This window comes from Hemitrygon akajei, chromosome 29 (genome assembly GCF_048418815.1).
Source record: "Hemitrygon akajei chromosome 29, sHemAka1.3, whole genome shotgun sequence".
Classification (NCBI taxonomy): domain Eukaryota; kingdom Metazoa; phylum Chordata; class Chondrichthyes; order Myliobatiformes; family Dasyatidae; genus Hemitrygon; species Hemitrygon akajei.
In genome coordinates this window covers 23,956,276-23,977,188 of record NC_133152.1, presented here as the reverse complement: position 1 = coordinate 23,977,188, position 20,913 = coordinate 23,956,276, and the positions used below count along the sequence as shown (strand labels likewise).

The 20,913-nt window shown below is 38.3% G+C and overlaps 1 protein-coding gene across 1 annotated transcript in view; it reads right to left on the bottom strand.

Moving 5' to 3' along the window:
- The window catches only part of ssu72 (SSU72 homolog, RNA polymerase II CTD phosphatase), an 86,437-nt gene extending 66,144 nt beyond the window's left edge, over positions 1–20,293 (bottom strand). Inside the window, exons 1-2 of the mRNA XM_073031903.1 lie at positions 20,086–20,293; positions 2,154–2,297 (exon numbers count right to left, since the gene is read on the bottom strand). Coding sequence (XP_072888004.1) covers positions 2,154–2,297; positions 20,086–20,165 — 224 coding nt within the window. The 5' untranslated portion in view covers positions 20,166–20,293. The remainder of the gene's footprint in view (positions 1–2,153; positions 2,298–20,085) is intronic.
- Positions 20,294–20,913: the final 620 nt, after the last annotated feature.

Below are 20,913 nucleotides of genomic sequence, written 5' to 3'. Positions count from 1 at the left end.
GCAACACAAAATAGAGAACAGTGTCTTGTATTTCAGCACGATTGTATTTGGTTCTCTCCATTTCCAAAGTATGTTGTCGATATTTGATTAAAAAAACAGCAAACAGAAAAGCCTTTCAATTCATTTTTAGTTTTCAATGACAAAATCTAATTTAAACAAGATACTGTAAAGTTATGGAATGGATGGTAATCCAAACAAGCTCAAATGAAGTACTGTATATTGATGCTTTAAATGCCTGTTTAAATGTCACTTGGTTAAAATAGCCAATGTTTCCTTTATAACACAAATGAGCTGTAGAAGAATCAGTATTACAAAGACTAAATTAAACCCCATTTAAGGCTCAACTGCTCTTTTAATACTTGACCTGTGCTATTTAAATACACAAAACAGGGTCACTTCTTGTTTGCGCTGTAAGTACTCAGTGAATATTACTGTAGAATCGGTAAAATGGCCTAAAAAACATGAAGTAAGTTGAAAAAAAACCCACGATCATTTTCTGCTTTTAACACAATAAATTTACTACTGTTTAATCCAAAATCCAGGTATTAAAAGTAGTAGTATAGGTGCTATTAAATCCATCCTAACAGAACTAATAATTATTCCCAATGATTCTGGGTTGTTGACTTTAAATCCAGACTTTTGTAGCTAGCCATCAGCGAAATATAAAATAGTGACAAAACTTGCCATCTTCAAAACAGATGGCAATAGCCAAGGAGATTTTAGAAACCACAAAAATAAAGTGTTGCTTCTGCAAACAAAATATTAATGCAACTAGAAATAAAGTACAGAAAGTAAACTGTTAAGAATTGGGGAGAATTGTTAAGTTGTATTTTACAACTGCAAAAATGTTAAGTAATGTCTTGGGCTCAAGCCAATGATTGCTTAAGCTTGTACATAAATTTGAGTTGACCCAGCAAATCTAAATATACCTACTATGAATAGATTAATACATTAAACTTACAAGCTGCTCTCACCTTACAACCGATGTGAAAGCCAGTCATTTGGGCAGAGAAATACTGCAATAGTATACTTCACTTCAATAGCTTAAATTTTGCATCAGTTGTGGCTTTACTGGCAACATTCGTGCCTCAGACATAAGATTGCAGACTAATACTCTTATCAGTGCTGAGCGCACTACATTGCTGAAGATTCTATTTCTTGTATGTAATAATAATAATAGAGGACTCCGTCAGCCCAGCCAGATGTACTGCGGAGAATTTATTCCTGAAATCTTGGCTATATTCATCCCTCTGTGAGCATTATTAAAAAAGATTTCCCTCTCATCATACTGCCGTTTGTGGGAAAATTACTGTGCATAAAATTAGCTGCCACATTTCCTACATTATAAGTGACTACACTTCAAAAGTACTCAGCTGTAAGTGCTTTAAGTCATTGCTAATGTTGTAAAAGTCACCATATAAATGTAAGTAATTATAATTAGGACTAAGAATTTAACTCAAGGTGAAAGAAATGTGGAAAGGCAGGATTGCCCTCAACTTTCTTTGAAAAGCAAGTCACATCACATTTCCTACATTAAGAATGCTGCACCTTGGCGTTCTAAGATCATTTAATTCAGATGTATTTAGTAGAGTATTTAAGGACATATACATCACTGTACTGACATCAAATATTTCAGTCCAGTAATAATGTCTCTTCTATTATTGTTTTAACAAGCTTCTTCCAAAGAAGCCTTCACAACCGATCAGAGTGCTCATTTTCTTTTAGGAAAAAAAGCATTTTTTACTAGTTAGATCACATAGCACTCTAAAATGGCCATGATCATGCTACATCTGAATGAAAAGGGATGCCCAGCATCCAAGACCCTATCACTTCTGTTTGAGTGATTTGTCTAAACTAGAGCTGAAGTTGGAAATTAGTGGTCCTGCAGCATCTGCTGCTGCATAACTACACACATGTATCCTTACCAAACACGCACTTCCACTACTCACTGCTAGGTGTACTTTGTAAACTCCTCCATTAATTGGAATACTTTATACAAGCACTAGAAGGTACAAAGGACCTAACTCACCCTTGACACTATTTTCCTACTGTGAATTTACAAAACTGTGGCATGTCTCCCCACTACAGTAAAAATGCAAACACAGACACCTTGGAACCAGTGACCTAAAAACACAAGAGTGCCTTATGGATACAGTTCTTTGTCTTTCCTAATGAGATCATTGTACATCTGATCATATGTAGTTTTGAAATCGTATATATTTGGCTTGTCCGGAGCAGGTCCTGGTAGCTTCACGTGCATCCCCGTACCAAACGATCGAACATTGAAGCCTTTTTTGCTGCAAAACAAAAGAAAACACAACTTTAGAATTAAAGTACAATTAGAAAAAAATTAAATCATTTAAAATTATTTTAAAATCACTGTACAAGTACATTAGAATCCAGAATACAAGTTCATTGTGCTTTTCATAAGACCTAGCAAACAGTATCTGAGAACAAGTACTTTAGAATCTAGAACATGCCCAGATTCATCTTTTCAAATTATACAGTTAATCTACAAATAGTATATACACACAATACCCTCTCCAAAGGTAGGGAAAAAACTCAAAAAGTTAGCAGGAAGTCCACTTCCTCAGAGTTTGCTAAAATCACCTGTACCAGATAGCTCTTCCATATCAATGAGGTATTTAATTTTTCTGCTCACCATGTACACATTCCCCATTCTGTTTAGGGGAGAATACGATCCAGTTTGTTATCAGATATTTCTCTCATTCAAACATTCAGGTTTTACCCTTGTCCCCCACGACCCCAAAAGAGTATTTACTTGAAAGCTCCATTCTAGACTATCTTTAAGCTGGCAAATTAAGCAGGCTTTAATTTTTTAAAAATATATAGCAAAATATTCAGGCCAGTCAAAATTCGTGGAAAGGTGAAAAGGTGCTGTTTTAGATCGAAAATCCTTTGAATTGAGAAAGGAGAAGAAAAGGTAGCTTTCAGTTACAAAGAAAGAAACAGAGGGGCTAGAAAAAGTTTGTGACATATAGAAACTCAACATGTTTACCATTTCTTTCTGTAGAAGCAACCTGACCTGGTGAGTGTTTCCAACTTTTTATTTATATATCGGATTACCAGCATCTCTAGCTGTTCCAATTTTCATTGAACCAGTTGCTTCGGAAAAACTGACATTCAGTCCCTCTCTGAAGCCAGTCACAGATACGCTGAATAAGACACCAGTCCTTTGCTGGAGTTAAGCCGCAGAACTCAATTGTGAGCAAGGATTCGCTTTTTGCAATCTTTGCCAAACGGAACTGGCACAGAATCAGTTACAGCTCATTTGCAAATGAGGATTCTTAAGTCTGTGGAATTATCAGGAAAAGGTAAACCTAAACCTTACTTTAAATAATTAACTTTTTTTTTACTGTTTTGATTTTTTTTTGAAAAGCAATTGAACAGTTAAAATCTGGCATAAAACCAAAACTCTGTTTTAGCCTTTGGAGAGGGAGATATGTGGGAGAGAGGAGGCTGTTTGTCAGCTCATTTCTCTTGCCTTATCAAGTCTAGATGCAAGCAGGAAGACACTGTGGGAGCCACATCCCATTCAACAAAGCTCAATACCTCCAATGCTCATAGCAGACTATCAACACTTTCAGGGAGCCACATCCCATTCAACAAAGCTCAATACCTCCAATGCTCACAGCAGACTATCAACACTTTATCTCAATTTCCAAGTTGATCAAAATGCAAAATAAGTTGATCAATTTTCAGTACACTAGTGGCTCTTCACTAAAACACATGCAGAATTCTTTGAGAAATCACAATTTTTTTAAATAATTATACATTCAGTGTCCCAATTGAACTATTTTATTTCAACTATTCAATACACTCCCACAAATGCAAACTGACTCACCATGCTTCGCATTAACTACAAACTTCAATCCATGAAGTAGATATTGCTGTGGTCTTGTAACTATCATTTAAACCAGCTCTTTCCAACCTTCTCTAGCACACCACATTTATTTTGCATGTTCAAAACTATGCAGCCAAGAAAGCACACAAAACACCTCAAACATCAGACAGAAATAACATAGTGAATTAAAGCTGAAATTGCTGCTATGCAAGTTCAATGAAAACTAGTAGCTCTCCCAGTGACTCTTACTGGAAAAATGCACAAGATGCCAGACAATAATACCCAACTTGGAATAACAGCTAGTGAACAATATAGACTTGTATGGAATAAAAATCTCCCAATAAGCCATTGTACACACACATTCCAAAAAGAACAAAGCTATGCAACTTAAGATAGTCGGCCCTCCTTATCCACGGGGGATTGGTTCAGGGACCCCCCCGCGGATGCTCAAGTCCCTTATTTAACCTGTCTCAATGTGGGTGGACTTTAGGAATCGGGGGAGCTCAGACACGCCACCCGTGGCTGCTGTTGAATCCGCAGTGTTTCTGTTCCATTGACTGAAAATGATCATGATTGAAAATAAAGTGGAAATAATAAACTGATCGGAAAGAGGTGAAACACCATCGGTCATTGGAAAAGCGTCGACGATCGGAAGAATTTTAAAGGATAAAGTGAGAATAATGGAGCATGTGAAAGGCCCTGCCCCAATAAAAGCTACAATTATTACTAAGCAATGCAGGGGTTTAATTATTGAAATACATATGTTTCTTAGTGTTTTACATGCATAGAAAGGTAAAATATATACTATAAACTAAGACAAACGTTTGACTAACCAACACTATATAATACCGGATGTACTCGCTCCGACTTGCATACAAATTCGACTTAAAGACTGCCTATACTTTAAATCATCTCTAGATCACTTATAGTACCTAATACAACGTAAATGCTATGTAAATAGTTGTTATACTGTATTGTTTAGAAAATAATGACAAAAAGTCTGTACATGCTCAAACAATGAGTGCTGGAGAGAGAACTTCCGGGTTTTCCCGACTATACATAATACAGATTATACTGCATAGAAGTAGATCCTTTGCCCACTGACAATCAAGCATAATTTTTGCTAACTATAGACACATTCCATTTTATTCGCTCCTAACACTCAACTCTTCCCCCCCCCCCCCACCCCCTCCCCAGACTTCAGTCACCAACAACGAGCAACTTATAGTGGCCAACCAGCATGCCTTTGAGGTCCGGGATGAGACTCGAGCTCCCAGAGTAAACTCATGCTGCCACAGGGAGCAAGTGCAAACTCCAGACAGGTTGCCCAAAGTCAGAAATGACAAACAGCACTACTAGCAGTGCCACTACATACTAAATGAATTACCGTAGATTCCGGATTTTAAGCCGCTACTTTTTTCCCACATTTTGAACAGCTTTGAACTTTGCGGCCTATAATCCGGAGCGGCTAATGCATGATTTTTTTTCATGCCGCCTCGTAAACATTTTGCCTCATAACAGTAGACCAATAAAATTGATGAGTAGTTCACAGAGGTCCAATGAAATTGTACGATAAATCAAGCGCACTTTCACAATTAAATTATTGTAAATCAGTCATTTGTACTCACCCTCATCAACATGGAAAACACTCGAAGCATTGTGCTGCCTTATGGCATACTTAGTTTATAATATTTTCGCTTAGTAATTCATTTTCTAGTTAAAGTTAGAAGAGTTTTAACTACCGGTATATTTGTTTTCTGTACTACATCGCGGGATGCTATGACGTCACACCCGGTTTCGCGGTGTCTTGTGGGAAAACGCCGGTTTGCGATAAACGGAAAGGAGGGGGGGAGCGCATTACGCGAGCGGCTTTGGATCTGAGCGAACGCTGCTTTTAAGTTAAAGGTGATCAATAACTTTTCCTGGTAGGCTGTAGTATATATATTTTTTACCAGTCGTTAGGAGATATTGGAATGTTGTTCAGTAAAGAAGTATACGCAACGTATTTAAAAGTAGCCGCGTTACGGGCACGGTTCGAAAAAAAGCATTTGCAATATGTATTTGTTTTTGTTACCATATGGATTTAATTAAAAGTTAAAAAATCCTCACGTGTAATATCTTTCTGTGTAAATATCTCATATTACAACGTGGGACACCTGCGGCCGAAAATCCGGTGCGGCCTTTACAATTAAAAAATTGATTTTATTTCTAAAATTAGAGCCAGCGGCTTTTAATCAGGTGCGCTCTGTAGTCCGGAATCTACGGTACATTACTCTCAATAATTAAATCTAGATTGATGAACAGTTCTGTGACCCAAGCCCATTCTACTGTGGAAATACAAGGTATCCTGTTTATTAGTCTGCGACCACAGGAGCTTAATATGCAGGCACTGAAACATGAAAAAGCCACTAGATTTTCAACCATTCAGTACAGTCTATACAAGCAGTCAAGCAAAACATGAACACAAAAAATGTAGCTTTAATCTACAAAATTAAAAACAAGTGGAAGTCCCAAAAGAGCAATTTCTGCTGTTCTATGTAAACAGTTACACAAGTCCAAAATTTCAAAATTTCTATTGTGAAATGTCCTTATAGGATAACACTGACGGTCGGGAAAAGTGATGTCATACCAAGGCAAGAGCAACACAAATGCATGGATTCCATTACATAGGTTGTAACAGTTCGTGAATAGGAGCTATATTCAACACTAGCTGAATAATTGATGGATGCCAACAAAATGAATAAATGGTACATAACCAAGATTATTTAAAAAATTGGAAATACGCTACTGAAGACAGCTGAAATAAATTGATGTGATCTGTGCCTGAGCCATTGTGTCCAGACCCTCAGATAAAACTAGTGGGAGACTTAGTAAGGGCTTTCAGATTGAAGATACCTGCTTTCTAATAGATAATACATAATATCATCTCCTCAGCCCTGAGCACTGTGTCTGTTGGTATGCTTGAAATCAGTTATTGCAGTTGCAAATTAGCCACTGAAGTTACAGTGAACAAAATATATGCAACAGCTGCACATTCTAACTCTGCATGGAAAACAGCAGATGGAATACAAAGAACAAGATAAATTACGATGAGTTTTTCTACACTACAAGGCCATTGATGTATTTGAATTTATGGGTTATTAGGATTTTTTAAAATTGAGATTCAGCGCAAAATAGGCCTTTTCAGCCCTTCGAATTGTGCAGCCCAGCATTCTCCAACCTAACTCTGGCCTAATCACAGGACTATTTACTGTGACCAATTAGCCTACCAACCAGTATGTCTTTGGACCGTGGGAGGAATGCTTGAGCTCTAAACTTGAACTGCAGAAGGATAGTTATTCTGCATCAGATTCTTGGGAAATTAAAGCACATCCACTACATGATGCACTAACTTTCACTCTTCATTAGCTTCAAGAAAATATTTATACCATCAAGCTCACCTTCCTTACTCGACGTTCACCCTGTTTATAGGGAAGTTACATAGCTTTATGGAAGCCACAGCTTGAAACCCCATGACTTAAAACCCAAATGATAACACAAAAAACTAGCTTACAAGCAAATGGACTTAAGTAGTTTGGCAAGGTAGTTTATAAAACTGAGAAATAATAGAAATGCAAAATTAAAACTCTAAGATGGCTAAACCATCCCAATGTTTAAGTATTGATTACTTAGAAGTAATGGAATTGCAAAAAAAAAGACAAAACCAACACACCAAGCAATTAGATGAGAAAATATGCAGATACTGGAAATCCAAGTTGACATTTCGGGCAGAGACTCTTCATCATGACCATCCTGATGAAAGGTCTTGGCCCTAAATGTCTACTGTTTACTCTTTTATGTAGATGCTGCCTGCCCTGCTTGGTTCCTCCACCACTGTGAGAGAGACACCGAACAATTAGCCAGAATTATGTATTTTAACATGTCAAGTCTGAACTCAATCACATGGCAAAGCTTAGAATCTTCCCCGTAAATAAAATCATTGATACATATCAAATTCAGCAAGCTTGCAATACTTCACCAAGTAGATGTTTCTATGTTACTGGGGACAATTGCGGATACAATAGGGTCTTTTAAGAGACTCCTGGATAGGTACCTGGAGTTTGTAAAAATAGAGGGCTATGGGTAACCCAAGGTCATTTCTGCTTCAATGCTTTTAAAACATAGAAAAAGCTGTAGGTACTTTGGAAACTAGAGGATTACCATACTGCTTCCCTTTTATCTGCATATATATCCTAAGCTTTTGCCAAATAGTCTGCTTGGCCCCATCTTAACACTCACTAGAATAATTGCCTCAACCTTTGTCAGTCCTGCTCCTTGACTTCCATTTCCTTCAATGTGGAGTGGTAGGAGACAGAAAATATGTGGGTTTCCTCTCCCAGTCCAAAAATGTACCCGGTCAGTGGGTTAATTGGTCATTATAAATTGTCCTGTGACTAGACTACCGTAGATTCCGTACTACAGAGCGCACCTGATTAAAAGCCGCAGGCTCTAATTTTAGAAAGAAAATCAATTTTGTACTTGTACAAGCCGCACTGGATTTTAAGCCGCAGGTATCCCACGTTGTAATATGAGATATTTACACAGAAAGATATTACACGTGAGGATTTTTTAACTTTTAATTAAATCCATATGGTAACATAAACAAATACATATTGCAAATGCTTTTTTTCGAACCGTGCCTGTAAATAGGCTACTTTTAAATATACATACGTATCAGTAACACACAAATTACGTTGCGTATACTTTTTTACTGAACAGTGCACGAACAACATTCCAATATCTCCTAACGACTGGTAAAAAAATATATATACTGCAGCCTACCAGGAAAAGTTATTGATCGCCTTTAACTTAAAAGCAGCGTTTTCGCTCGGGTCTAATGCGCTCCCACCCCACCTTCCCGTTTCTCCAAACCGGTATTTCCCCACAAGACGCGGCGAAACCGGATGTGGCGTCACAGCATCCCGGGATGTAGTACAGAAAACAAATATAGTTAAAACACTTCTAACTTTAACTAGAAAATACTAACAAATGAATTACTAAGCGAAAATATTATAAACTAAATAACTGCCATAAAGGCAGCACAATGCTTTTCTTCGAGTGTTTTCCATGTTGATGAGGGTGAGTACAAATGACTGATTTACAATAATTTAATTGTGAAAGTGCGCTTGATTTATCGTACAATTTCATTGGACCTCTGTGAACTACTCATCAATTTTATTGGTCTACTGTTACGAGGCAAAATGTTTTTGGCGGCATGAAAAAAAACCATGCATTAGCCGCACCGTAGTAAAAGCCGCAGTGTTCAAAGCGTGGGAAAAAAGTAGCGGCTTATAATCCGGCATCTACGGTAGTTAAATCAGGGGTTGATGGACAGCAGAACTCAAAAGGACAGGGGCAATTGCAAAATGGAAAGAATAAATCAGTAGAAATATAAAGTTAAAGGCTTGAGGGCAGGGAGATTAACCCCTAAGTCTCTGGCAGTGCCCCAGATGTGTGGACCCTATTAACACTGAAGCAGCCTTTAAAACCTAAAAATAACCACTTTTCTTCAGGAATAAGGCAGAATTTTGCACGCAAAATTTACTGAGCAACTGTTTGTTGGCAATACATCACATTCATAGAGCAGCAAATTCACTGTGATCATCTATCTAAAACCGTGAATATTCCTTGGCTCAAAGTTTAGACATATCCAACTAGCTCACTCTACACACTTTAATGAATCTCTTCTGTAATCCACTACTGTTATGTATTTCACAGGCTCAATCCCAAAATATCCAGATCTACATTCATAAAATCCATGTATGTGAATACTACTCCTAAAAGGACTTATCTTACCAATCGGTTTGCAAAAATGCCACCTAACCAAATCACAATTGCTAGATTATTAATGCAAGATTGTAGCTGGGATTCTCTTGAGCATGCATTAAAGGGGCTCATCTATGTATGGGCTATTTGACAAGGAACTTGCAGAAAATGGACACAGTAGATCCCAGATAATCACGGCCACTTATTTGGGACAATCCTTAAAGAACAGAAACTAATTGCAAAAATGGCTGGGATTCCCTTCATTTATTTGGGACAGCATGCCACGTAATTGAGGGAGAAGACTATTGCTGAACAGCTTCTAACTAGCATCAGATGCGTTCACTTGTACAGCCGTTCGTGTGTGACACTGCACCATGCTAAAATCGATCACATTTTAAACTGTATTGGTTGCGTATGCTTATGTTCAATGAAGTGTTTTTTGTCAGCGATAGTTGGCAAGAAATAAGCAGCAGTACAATTTAGAACTATTTTGAGAGAAACAATCAAGAGTAAAAATGACATGATTTCACTACTTCAACATGCTAGGTACTGCAAAAGGATTAGAAGGTATCAACAATCATCTTGAAAGTTACAATGAAAATTTGGAGGATGCAAGTGTCAATAGTATTGTATGAAGGAAGTGCATTATCTACACTATGTGTCTGTGCTGATTTTGTTCATTTATAGCCAAAAGAATATACCAACATACACTGAATAATTCCTCCATTGACAGCCATTGGAACTAATATAGCTTTATAGTACTGTAGTGGTATTAATAATAGTGTTCTAATTTGTTCTGTATTTCATTTTAATATATAATTTGCTAATCTGTTTGTCTTTTTATACCTTTTTAACTATTTCCATGAAACTTAATTGGGCCAAAATGTACTGGCTCTGATGTGTCCCAATAAACTGGAATCCACTGCATATGGTTATAGAGTTAAAGTTATGAAACAGATTTTACTTCTGTTAGTGATAAGGTAGACGGCTTTTAATTTTAATTTACTAATTGTAAACTAGCAAATAAAGTCAATTTATTATTCTTTCAGCAAATTAACTGAAGATCCAGCTGCTTATTTTGTAGTTTTTTAAACCACCATTCATCAACCAAGTAAATGGCTGAATTTTTGTTAACAGAAAATACACATCAATTAGAATATAAAATTCAATTCATGTTCTCTACTGAAAAGGGTGTTGTTGGATGCAATTTATATAATATCTGTAACACAAAACTGTTTATTTCAGACCAGCAAAGCACAAAGTCAAATGGTATTCCCTAGGATAAAATGGTTTGATACAAGGAAACCTGACTTTACAAAAATTCTCCCATACGTTTCAAAAGCATCTTACAAGTCAGTAGTAATATTAAAATGTTATCGTGGGATTCATTAATGACAGGATACAATATATATTCCATTAGCTTTATTATGGATAGAGTTAGGATGAATATTCAAGTGAGGATTGGCTGGTATGATAAACTAGAAGAAAGGTGTTTCTGACCAGGAAAAATTAACTTACAGGCAGTTTTTAGGAATGGAAATCTTGCATAATCTCAGGACTGTCTGCAATTCAAAGTAGTCCAAGGTTCAAGGAGATCCAATACATTTGTGGAGTAACTTCAAAGAGTAAAACTGGATTTACATAGAAATTTAAATACAGCTGTAATGCCAAACTTCGAGACCAAGATCAAATATTTAGTCCAAGTTCACAAAAAAAGAATAAATGCCACAGCTTCCGATTAACATAATACTATGACAGCTATAATTCAGAAAACACCCATTTCAAATTTCACACTGAAATTTGGATATCAGTCATGTAAATTTTCACATCTTGAAAAATAATTTCTATTTAAATTAATTGAAATTTGTGCCATCACCAGAATTCCATTTTTAAAGGTGCAAAACTTGACATTAATTCCATGGTATCCTTGCAAAACTGAACATGCAGGTGTAGAATGCTTGGGTTTTATTGCAAGTTCCTAAACTGGTATATTTCATCAGCGTACTCCACCTCCACTAAAGCCACATGGTACTGAGCCAAATTAGCAGAAGCAGTCAATCTTCCCCTATGGAGATGATGAAGAAAGCATCCATTTATCTATAAAGTGTAATTACAGGAAATTTTGTGGTTTTTCACAACCCGAGGTTCTGAAATATACAATAGCTGAATCAGACCATAAGAGGCAGACTTCATTTCATCTTTTTTTGAGTTTGGTGGATCTTGTTTTGAACTGAAAGTTATGTCTCTTTACCCACACACTCAATAGCTTACACGATATAAATCAAATAATTCTATCAAAAAAATTAGTAATGGTTTTGAGATGACTCACCCTACATGTTGTACACTTTTATAAAACAGAAAATTTGGGTTATGAATCTATATTCCTGTAAACTCAAGTCAAGAAAATATCCAAGATTCAGAAAGACTAAAAGCAATAATAGAAGTAAAAAAATAGAATGAAAGCAGCCAACCAAACCTTAAGGTTAAGCACAAGGCATAATTTGAAAAGGCTTTGCTTTTAGGAAGCATCCACAGATAACAGCATCTGTTAATCATAAGCTGGAACAATTTGATTCAAACTAGGAAAAATGGTTTAACTACATAATGCCTCATAGGCCTGATTTTATTCTCACAAATCAATATGTTGTTAAAAAAAAAAATCACTCCCTACTTGTATAGTTTTTCCTTTTGCTTGTTTTTTTTTCTTTCCACTCTTTTCTGTAAGTGTATACCTCAGATAAATACTATGTGGAGATTTGTGACAAATATGAATATATGATATATGTACAATGTCTGAAATACATCTTATGGACATGTTTGTTTGATGATGAACTTCAATAAAGAAATAAATTACAAAAAGGAAGCATCCACAAAAGCAGAGTCAGTTGTGCAGCTGGAAAAGTCACAGCTTTTCAACCTGGTGTTGACCCTGGAGTTGCTGAATGCAGTTTACACATTCTCCCACAGCTTGCATGGATTTCTCGTGGTGATTTGGCTCCCTCCCACATCACAAACTTGATAATTAAATAACCAACGTAAACAGGCCCAATGCATAACTGAGTTATGGATGTGATGGAAATTTTGGGAGAACAAAGCTGTGTAGGTTAAACATAATTGGTGCTTGATAATCACCAAAGACTCATTAGCTCAAAGTTCTGTTACCACAATGTTTGACAATGAGTAATACATTGAAATGACCATTATTTGCAGAATTATGTATATTTCAGTGTCAAGGAAGTTTGGAGCAAGGGGTTTTGCAGGGTTTTCAGCTGCTGACTGTTGGGAGAAAACATCTACATATCAGATCAATTGAAACCAATCTTATAGAATCAAGCTTCAAAATTCCAAATACTGCTGCACAAGCAACTGATTTTCACGGTTTAGTCATCCCTGCATCAGAAGTACTGAGTATTTATTTAGATTTAGCTTACTCTGAATATACTCTAGGAATTGTTCAATTTAAGTCCTAATGCAAATTTTTAGATGTACACTGCAGTAGGTAATCAGTAATCTAACCGCAACCTGCAATGAATTATTTTGCTCAGAAATCCAAATCTAAATTTGGATAAACAGAAAGAATATAAAAATTGTTATATCAGAATAAATTTCAACTCTAGTAACTGGGCAAGTAAAATAACAAGAGGACATAGATATCCTTTTTTAAAAATTCACAACTTGTGGCCCATGCTGAGTTAGTTCAACTGTGAATATCTCTAAGTGACTCTGCTCCAAAGAAGTGAATCAGTGTGGCTTCACAGCCGGCACAATCTTCTCAACCAAAAGACTGAAGAACCTGCTCATTCCAATCTAGTACCAAGGAAGCACAATCCCACAGACAATGCTCTCTTTCAAAGAATACAAATTCAAGCTTCTTACAAGCCCTTATCCACTGATCTACATTGGTTTCAACCAGAAACATCTGTCATTTAAATCTCTTCTGCCTCTTCCTATCACAAACCATTTTTCAGCTATACCACCCTATGGTATCAAATTTGTTAATTCTGAACTCCTGCTTATTACCTTTCACCAGATACCCATTCCTCCAACTGCCTAGACCCTAAATATTGGAATCATTCCCTAAACTTCTCCATCTCTCTTTCCTCCAGCTTACTCCTCATACCTTTAACACGCATTGGTCATTTGTTCTGAAATCCGCTTACGTGATTCAATACATTTTTATTTCCTTCCCTAATCATTATTTCTAAGGGTATAGTACCACTGACTGAATGTATGAATGCACATAGCTGAGGCACTAAACCAAGGACCCATCTACCTTTTCCAATAACCCAGCTGAGCACTTGAGATGGTGCTGCATATCTACTACTTTCAAAGTATTTCAAATATTGTGTTCTATTAGCAATACATCCATACATATACAACAGGTATATCAAAAGCTGTTGCCAGTTAAAATTGAGCAACTACATGGTTGTAAAGTGCCTCTTCATGGAAGCTGGGGATATTACAAGTGTGATCCAGAGAGAAGCCCTTTCTTGCCAGGCAGGATCAAGTGATCAAACTTCCTATTCCACACAAAAATAAAGTCCATAGCACAATTGCAATCCCCAGTCATGGAAACTAACAACAAGCAATATTAATCTTTAAATGTTTATTTGCCAGATAAAAAAAGGATATAGTGGATAGGGGAAAACAAGTGGATGCTATATACTCAGATTTCCAAAAGGCATTCAATAAGGTGCTCCATAAAATACATCTCCATAACATAAGGATGTATGGAGTTTGAGATCATATATTAGCATAGATAGGGTTGATCACTAGAAGTCAGAGATTTGAGATAAATGGATGTTTCTCTGGTTGGCAGTCAGTGATGAGCAGGTTGCTGTAGGGGTCAATGCTGGGCCACAAATATTCATGTATACATTAATGATTTGGAAGAGGGACCAAAAGTAGTGTATCTAAGCTCGTTGATGACACTAAATTGCGTGAAAAAGCAAACTGCATAGAATGTTCATAAAGTCTGCAGGGTCTGGCAGCAGGCATACAAAACGGTAAATACAAACTCACCCACTTTGGAAGGAAAACTAGAAGATCACATTAGTATTTAAATGATGAAAGATTGTGACATGCTGTTGTGCGGAAGGGCATAACTGACTGAATGAAATTGTGCATGAATCGCAGATTCTTGATTTACAGGTTTAACAAGTTATCATAAAGGGAAATGGAGTGTTGCATTCATTGCTAAAGGGAATGAATTTGAGAGCAGGGAGGTAATGCTACACCTGTACAGGTTGGAGTATACTAAGATTACTATGCAGTTCTGATCTCCACACTTGAGGAAAAATAGACTGGCTTTGGAGGCAGTGCAGAGGAGGTCCACCAGATTTATTCTTGAGATGAGGGGGTTTGCCTATGAGGGGAAATTGAGTCACCTGAGACTAAACCTGCCAGAATTCAGAAAAAATTCAGAGAGGATCTTATAGAAACATGGAAGTTGTTTCCACTAGTGAGTCTTGAACTAGGTGATAACTTCAATTCCACAGATTTCAGACAGAAATGAGGAGAAATTGTTTTTTCCATACAGTAGTGCATCTGTGGAATTCTCTGTCCAAAGAAATAACAGGAACTACCTCATTTAAGGCAGTTCGATAGATTTTTGCATAGCAGGGGATTTAAGGGTTACGGGGAAAAGGCAGAGCTGAATTCACAGCCAAATCAACCATGATCTTAGTGAATGATTGAGCAGGCTTGACTGGCCAGATGGCCAACTCTGCTCCAATTCCTTATGTTCTTACATTGATAAGTTCTTAGTTCTGAAAAATACCATCAAATTTGGGAGAAAAATAACTTAAAATATAGTCTCTGACTGTGGCCTAGGCTAACAACACTGAGAACCCAGGTGAAACATTGTTGAGAATGTATGAAACAGTGATATTCCACTAATTCCTCCAAAAATAAGTATAATTCATGTACCCCCTAACTTATTACAATATGAAGACTGACTTTTAGTATATTACAGTGAACCAAAACAACCAATCCCAGGCAGACTTTCACTGATCAGTTGTTGTTCCCAACAATGTCTCGAATGTGCTTGGTAAACTGTTTAAATAGTTGTGCTCTGGATGCACTGTTCTGTTTTTTTTGGCTGAATGGTTTTACTGAATAAAGGTTTAATTCATCTTCCAGTGTTGGGTCCTATTAATTGTTCTAGGCAAGTGAAGACATGGTACTATAACTAACTGAAGATAATGCAAAATCAAGAATAAAACCACTAGGAATAAATTTCAATAGATTCAGCTGACTAACTGAAATTTAATCAAACGTACAACTACAGTAAACAAAATGCCAACAGCCATTTAAAACAGAGTGGTTCACCTCTACAGTACACTTTTAAACAGGACATTTGTGGGAAAGAAATATTCAAACAATGAAGTCCCCAAATCAGCCAGTGTGCTTTTCCTAAGAACTGACTATAAACCTATTTTTCCACAAGTCAGAAACACCCCATATTGAGCTCCACATACTGCACCCTTGATGTAATTCTTTCAGTTCAGTTTCAAAAGCATTCAATCACCAAAATTAAACTAATGGCATACATATGGACAACCTACATTTTTAAAGCACTTTAAAGATAGCAAGGGGGAATTTGCAGAGTTAGATTTCTGTAATTTCGGTCAATTGTAACCTGGGAAACCCCAAATTGGATGCATTTATGTAGTGTTTTGCTAACCTGAAGTAAACCACTTAGTGCTGTTACAGTTAAAATATAAATTGCGATACAACCTGACAGCCCTGTACTAATTTGTCTGAAATTGAGCAAACCTCTCTCACCTCCCTGTAATCCTCATCGATTTGCCGGATTCTTGCTCACTAGAGACCACAGGTCTTCTTTATGGCAGAGTGGAAAAGCTGACACTAGGACATACAAGTTCTCTAGTCAGACACAATGGTGTAAATCAGCCCAATGTCATGGACCAAAGGTCTACAGTGGGGAAAAAAGTGAAGCTGAAGGAACATTTAACTTCTGGTAAGATGGTGCCACGCTCAGATGCAGCAGCCGCTCTGGGTCCAATCAAATGGATAACTGTTCATCCTTTACATTTACATTGCTGGTTATCAAGAACATCAAGTACTGCAGGCCTACCCCACTACCTCAATAGCAGGGCAGCTGGACTGCATTGTGTTGCAGCCAGGGAAGAAGGCCTCAGTGGCAGTTCACCACCCAGTAGATGATGCGAGCAATTACCTTAGACGATTTTCTTGTGTTGGCAAGACCCTGTAGGACATTGGTAATGTGGAATACTGCAAGCTTGGTTCACTGGTGAGACCAACAGCGAGGGAGCAGTGTGGCCCTGACTGTAGCACAGACCAGGGCCTCATGCCATGGGGTTACCTGTTACAGCTGCCCAAGGGTGGAGATGCTGGAGGCTGTGTGGCATGGCATCTATGCTGGGTTAGGGCCAGCCCCTCCCGTCAGTACTGCACTCCAGTGTCCACTTGGTGGAAGACAAACTGGATTGCGTATATTCACGGCTGCATTTTTTGAAAGTGTGTGATGATTGGACTGCTGCAAGCTTGTTCTTGCCGACAACATCCCATGCACCATCAATCTTCAGGATATGACTTTCTGAGACATAGGCCACATTTTCTACGTGACTGCATGTTTACTGCTATCTTTTTTGTACTGTGTTTAATTTGGCTGTATCCATCAGTATTCATATATGGTTGAATGACAAATTTGAACTCAAACTTGATATTAACATATGCAGGTTTTATACGGATACTTAGTGAAATAATGTTCTTTAAATTGACATCACATATAAATTCAGAAATATCAAATAATTCAAAAGTATTACACTTTACCAAAAATAAACTAACTCAGGATATTGAAAAAGCTCTACTTCAGGTCTAGAATTCTACACATTCAAAACTGAACATTCAGAATTCAGAGCCTAATGAATTAATTCCCAGGCACCACACAGACAGGGAATGTTGGGCAGATAATGCTCACCAAGGCACAGCAATGAGCAGTTGGGTAAAAGCCAGTGCACCTTGAAGAATAATCATACAAAAATTTACAAGAGACTAAAGAGTGACAGAAAGCATAAGGGATATGTTGCGAGTAATTATAGATTGAAAGAGACTGAGAAGACAGCCATAACTGGAGGGATGAAATGGAAAAACGCAAGTCAATATTGGAAAGATTTAAAAAGATCTAAGATTGTAGATGGCAGCAGAGCTACTAAGCACAAGAAAATAAGATAAAAATAAAAACAAGGAAGTAACCTAACACCTAAAATGTTCTGAAATGAGCACGCAGGTAATAGGAGACAAGCAATGGCATATTTACGAGGTCAACCACAGGGACAATCTATCCTTTTTGGTCCCAATTACAAGTTTTTGGCATATTTACTCATTGTCCTCCAATCTCTCTCTCTCTCTCATCATTCATCTAGATAGAACCCAAATCTTACATGCTCAACTGTAGCTGGAGAATCAACAGTAATGGCCTCTCTCATACTGAGCCTCAAATATACTAATGATCTATCCTTGCCCCATTTTCTGCCCACATATATCTCAGGATCCCCTGAAAACAAGAATACCAACAAGGTCCATCTTAACATCTCTTGATCCATCCAAGTTGTTGTTTGTCAGTTAGTTAAGCAAACTATTTTCCTAACTCAATGTCAGAACAACCAAGCCCACTGGATTCACTACTTAAACAGATTCCAACTGATTAACTTCACCCTTCTATATGTTGTCTTCCCAAAGCTGATTCAAACTGTTTGTAATCTTAGTAGCTAATGACTGAAAGGTGAACTAAACATTACCATTCTCTACTGTCACTGATCATGTTTCTGTGCCAATCCACCACTGCTGAAACCATCATTTATGCTTGCTACTGAGCACTTGTCTATGTGAGCACACTCCCCTCCAGTAGCTGTAGTTCTATCTTCCAAATGTGAAATCATATTTTACCTTGCACCAAATCCCATTCACCCATCACTTGAGCTCGATGGTCCAGAGTGGTTTGCAATTATGGCTTAATTTGTATGAGCAAGCTGGGGGAAGTCAGCAGGTCAAGTAGCATTTGTGAGGGGAAAAGGAATTGTTGATATTTCATGTCAAAACTCTGCATCAGAATCTGAGTCTCTTTCATCTGCATCCCTGATTACAAATACCTTCATTATATCAAACCTCTGCTACAATCAAATCTTGACATGCGATTTTTTTTTCCCTTTTTCACTTCTCTGTTACCACTGGTATGCTTGGCTGTACCATCTTCCTCCAGCTCTGTGTTGTCTAGTTGAATGGGTCTGCACTCTGTCCTATTTTTTTTCTATTCAGTCCGTAAGATATAGGAGAATTAGGCCACATTAAGCCATAACACATCAAATTAGCTGTGCCGTTTTACTGTGACTGAGCCATTTTCCCTCTCAACCCCAATATCCTGCCTTCTCCCTGTATCTCTTCATGCCCTGAACAATCGAGAATCTTGTCAACCTCGCCCCTACATATATATAATTTCACACATCAATTACTTCAGAAGTCATTTATGATCCACTAAAAAGGGACAGAATCCTAATCAGAGTCCTTAAATGGAACTGTGAGCAGAAGAGCTAAATATTTCAGGGGCCAACACAAGAGGTTAAGGAATTGTGGAACGGAAGTAGTAATATACAATAAAAATCAATTTAACCTGTTATGAGAAGTAAATCTAAACAGGAAAGCAAATAATATGTTAGCCATCACAAGGTCCACAATGAGAATTTAGACTTTCTACACTTCGTTAAATATGGTCAACAGCAGGTAAATCTGCTAGACAAAATGAGCTTAAGTCAGAAGATAGAAAAGAAAATTGGAGAAATAATCGTGGTGACATATGTTTGGTTAAAAAGTAAACGTAGTTGCCATCTTTGTGGTCAAATCCATCCATTCTTCACTTAGTTAAAACTAATAGATTAATGCCGCGAGGTACTTGACGGAAATGCGAGGAAAAGTGAAGGGTTTTAGTGGAGAACAGAAACGGCAGACTTTGAGGAGGTGGGGGGGGGGGGGGGGGAAACTATATGGAGAATTTAAGGAGACCGACAAAGGAGTCAGAGGAATAAGGGAAACCGTTGCAGACACACCCAATGGAAGATTGCTAGGGAAAGGGGAAGGGGGTTAGGAGAGGAGGTCGGATTAGAAAGCAGGGCGAGAAAAGGCGACGAAACACGACAGCCGAGCCCTGGGCACGCCACGCGTGATCAAGCGGCCTGGCGGCGAAACCAGAGCCCCGCACCGCAGTCGGCCCACGGCGGCGGGGCACGGCTTTGCGGAGGCCCAGGCGAGAGTGATCGCTGCCTGCCGAGTGCCGAGGCGCGGGGTGAATGGGATGGGAGGGGAGGCGAGGCGAGGCGAGGCGCCGGCCAGGTCCCGGGACTCGGGCTCACCGGTAGGCCGTGGACTCTCGTTACCTGAGGATACTGTGCGCCTCCATGCTCCGGTTCTGGTTGCTCGAACACACGACGGCCACTCGCAGCGGATGCTGGGGCATCTCCGCCTCGCGCCGCCGCCGGAGGAAAGGGGGGGGAAAAAAAAGAAAATAAAACAACCGGAAGCGGCTTCCGCGCGACCGGAGCCCGGTCAAACAAAATGGCGCCCCACTCCCAGAGACTTCCGGCTCCCGCACGGGAGGGGGCGGGTCCCCCTGGTAATCCGAATGCGCAGTTCCGCTTCAGCGACACTGACGGAAATGACGTAGACGTTGGACACATTTTTGGCTTCCATTTTAAGTGGGGCAGTAAGAGAAGGTCAGTCATCTGAGGTGATTTAGGTAATGGTCTGTTTTCACTTCTATCTTTACGTCCAACGCATTATTTACAAATTAATCTCACCCGATGAAAGGTATTGACACGTTCCTTTTAGTTGTTCTGCTTGTGTATGACAAGTTCAAGTTATTGTCATAGGTCCTTATGCACAGGGTATAAATGCTATGAAAATTAGCCTTTTTTTCAGCAGCACAGTATCATGAACATAACAAATAGGAACTGCATGAAATTAAATGTGCACATGTTATACACATCAAAATAAATAAAAATGAACATAAGATTAGGGCAAGTTGAAGGAAGTGTAGTCTGAGGTAGAATTGAGGTTGATTCCAGGACCTGATGTCATGAGGAGAGAAGCTGTGGATGAACCTGGAGGTGTGTGTCTCCAGTCCTGCCAAAGGGTTTTGGCCCGAAACATCGACTGCACTCATTTCCATAGGCGCTGCCCGGCCTGCTGAGTCCCTCCAGCGTTTT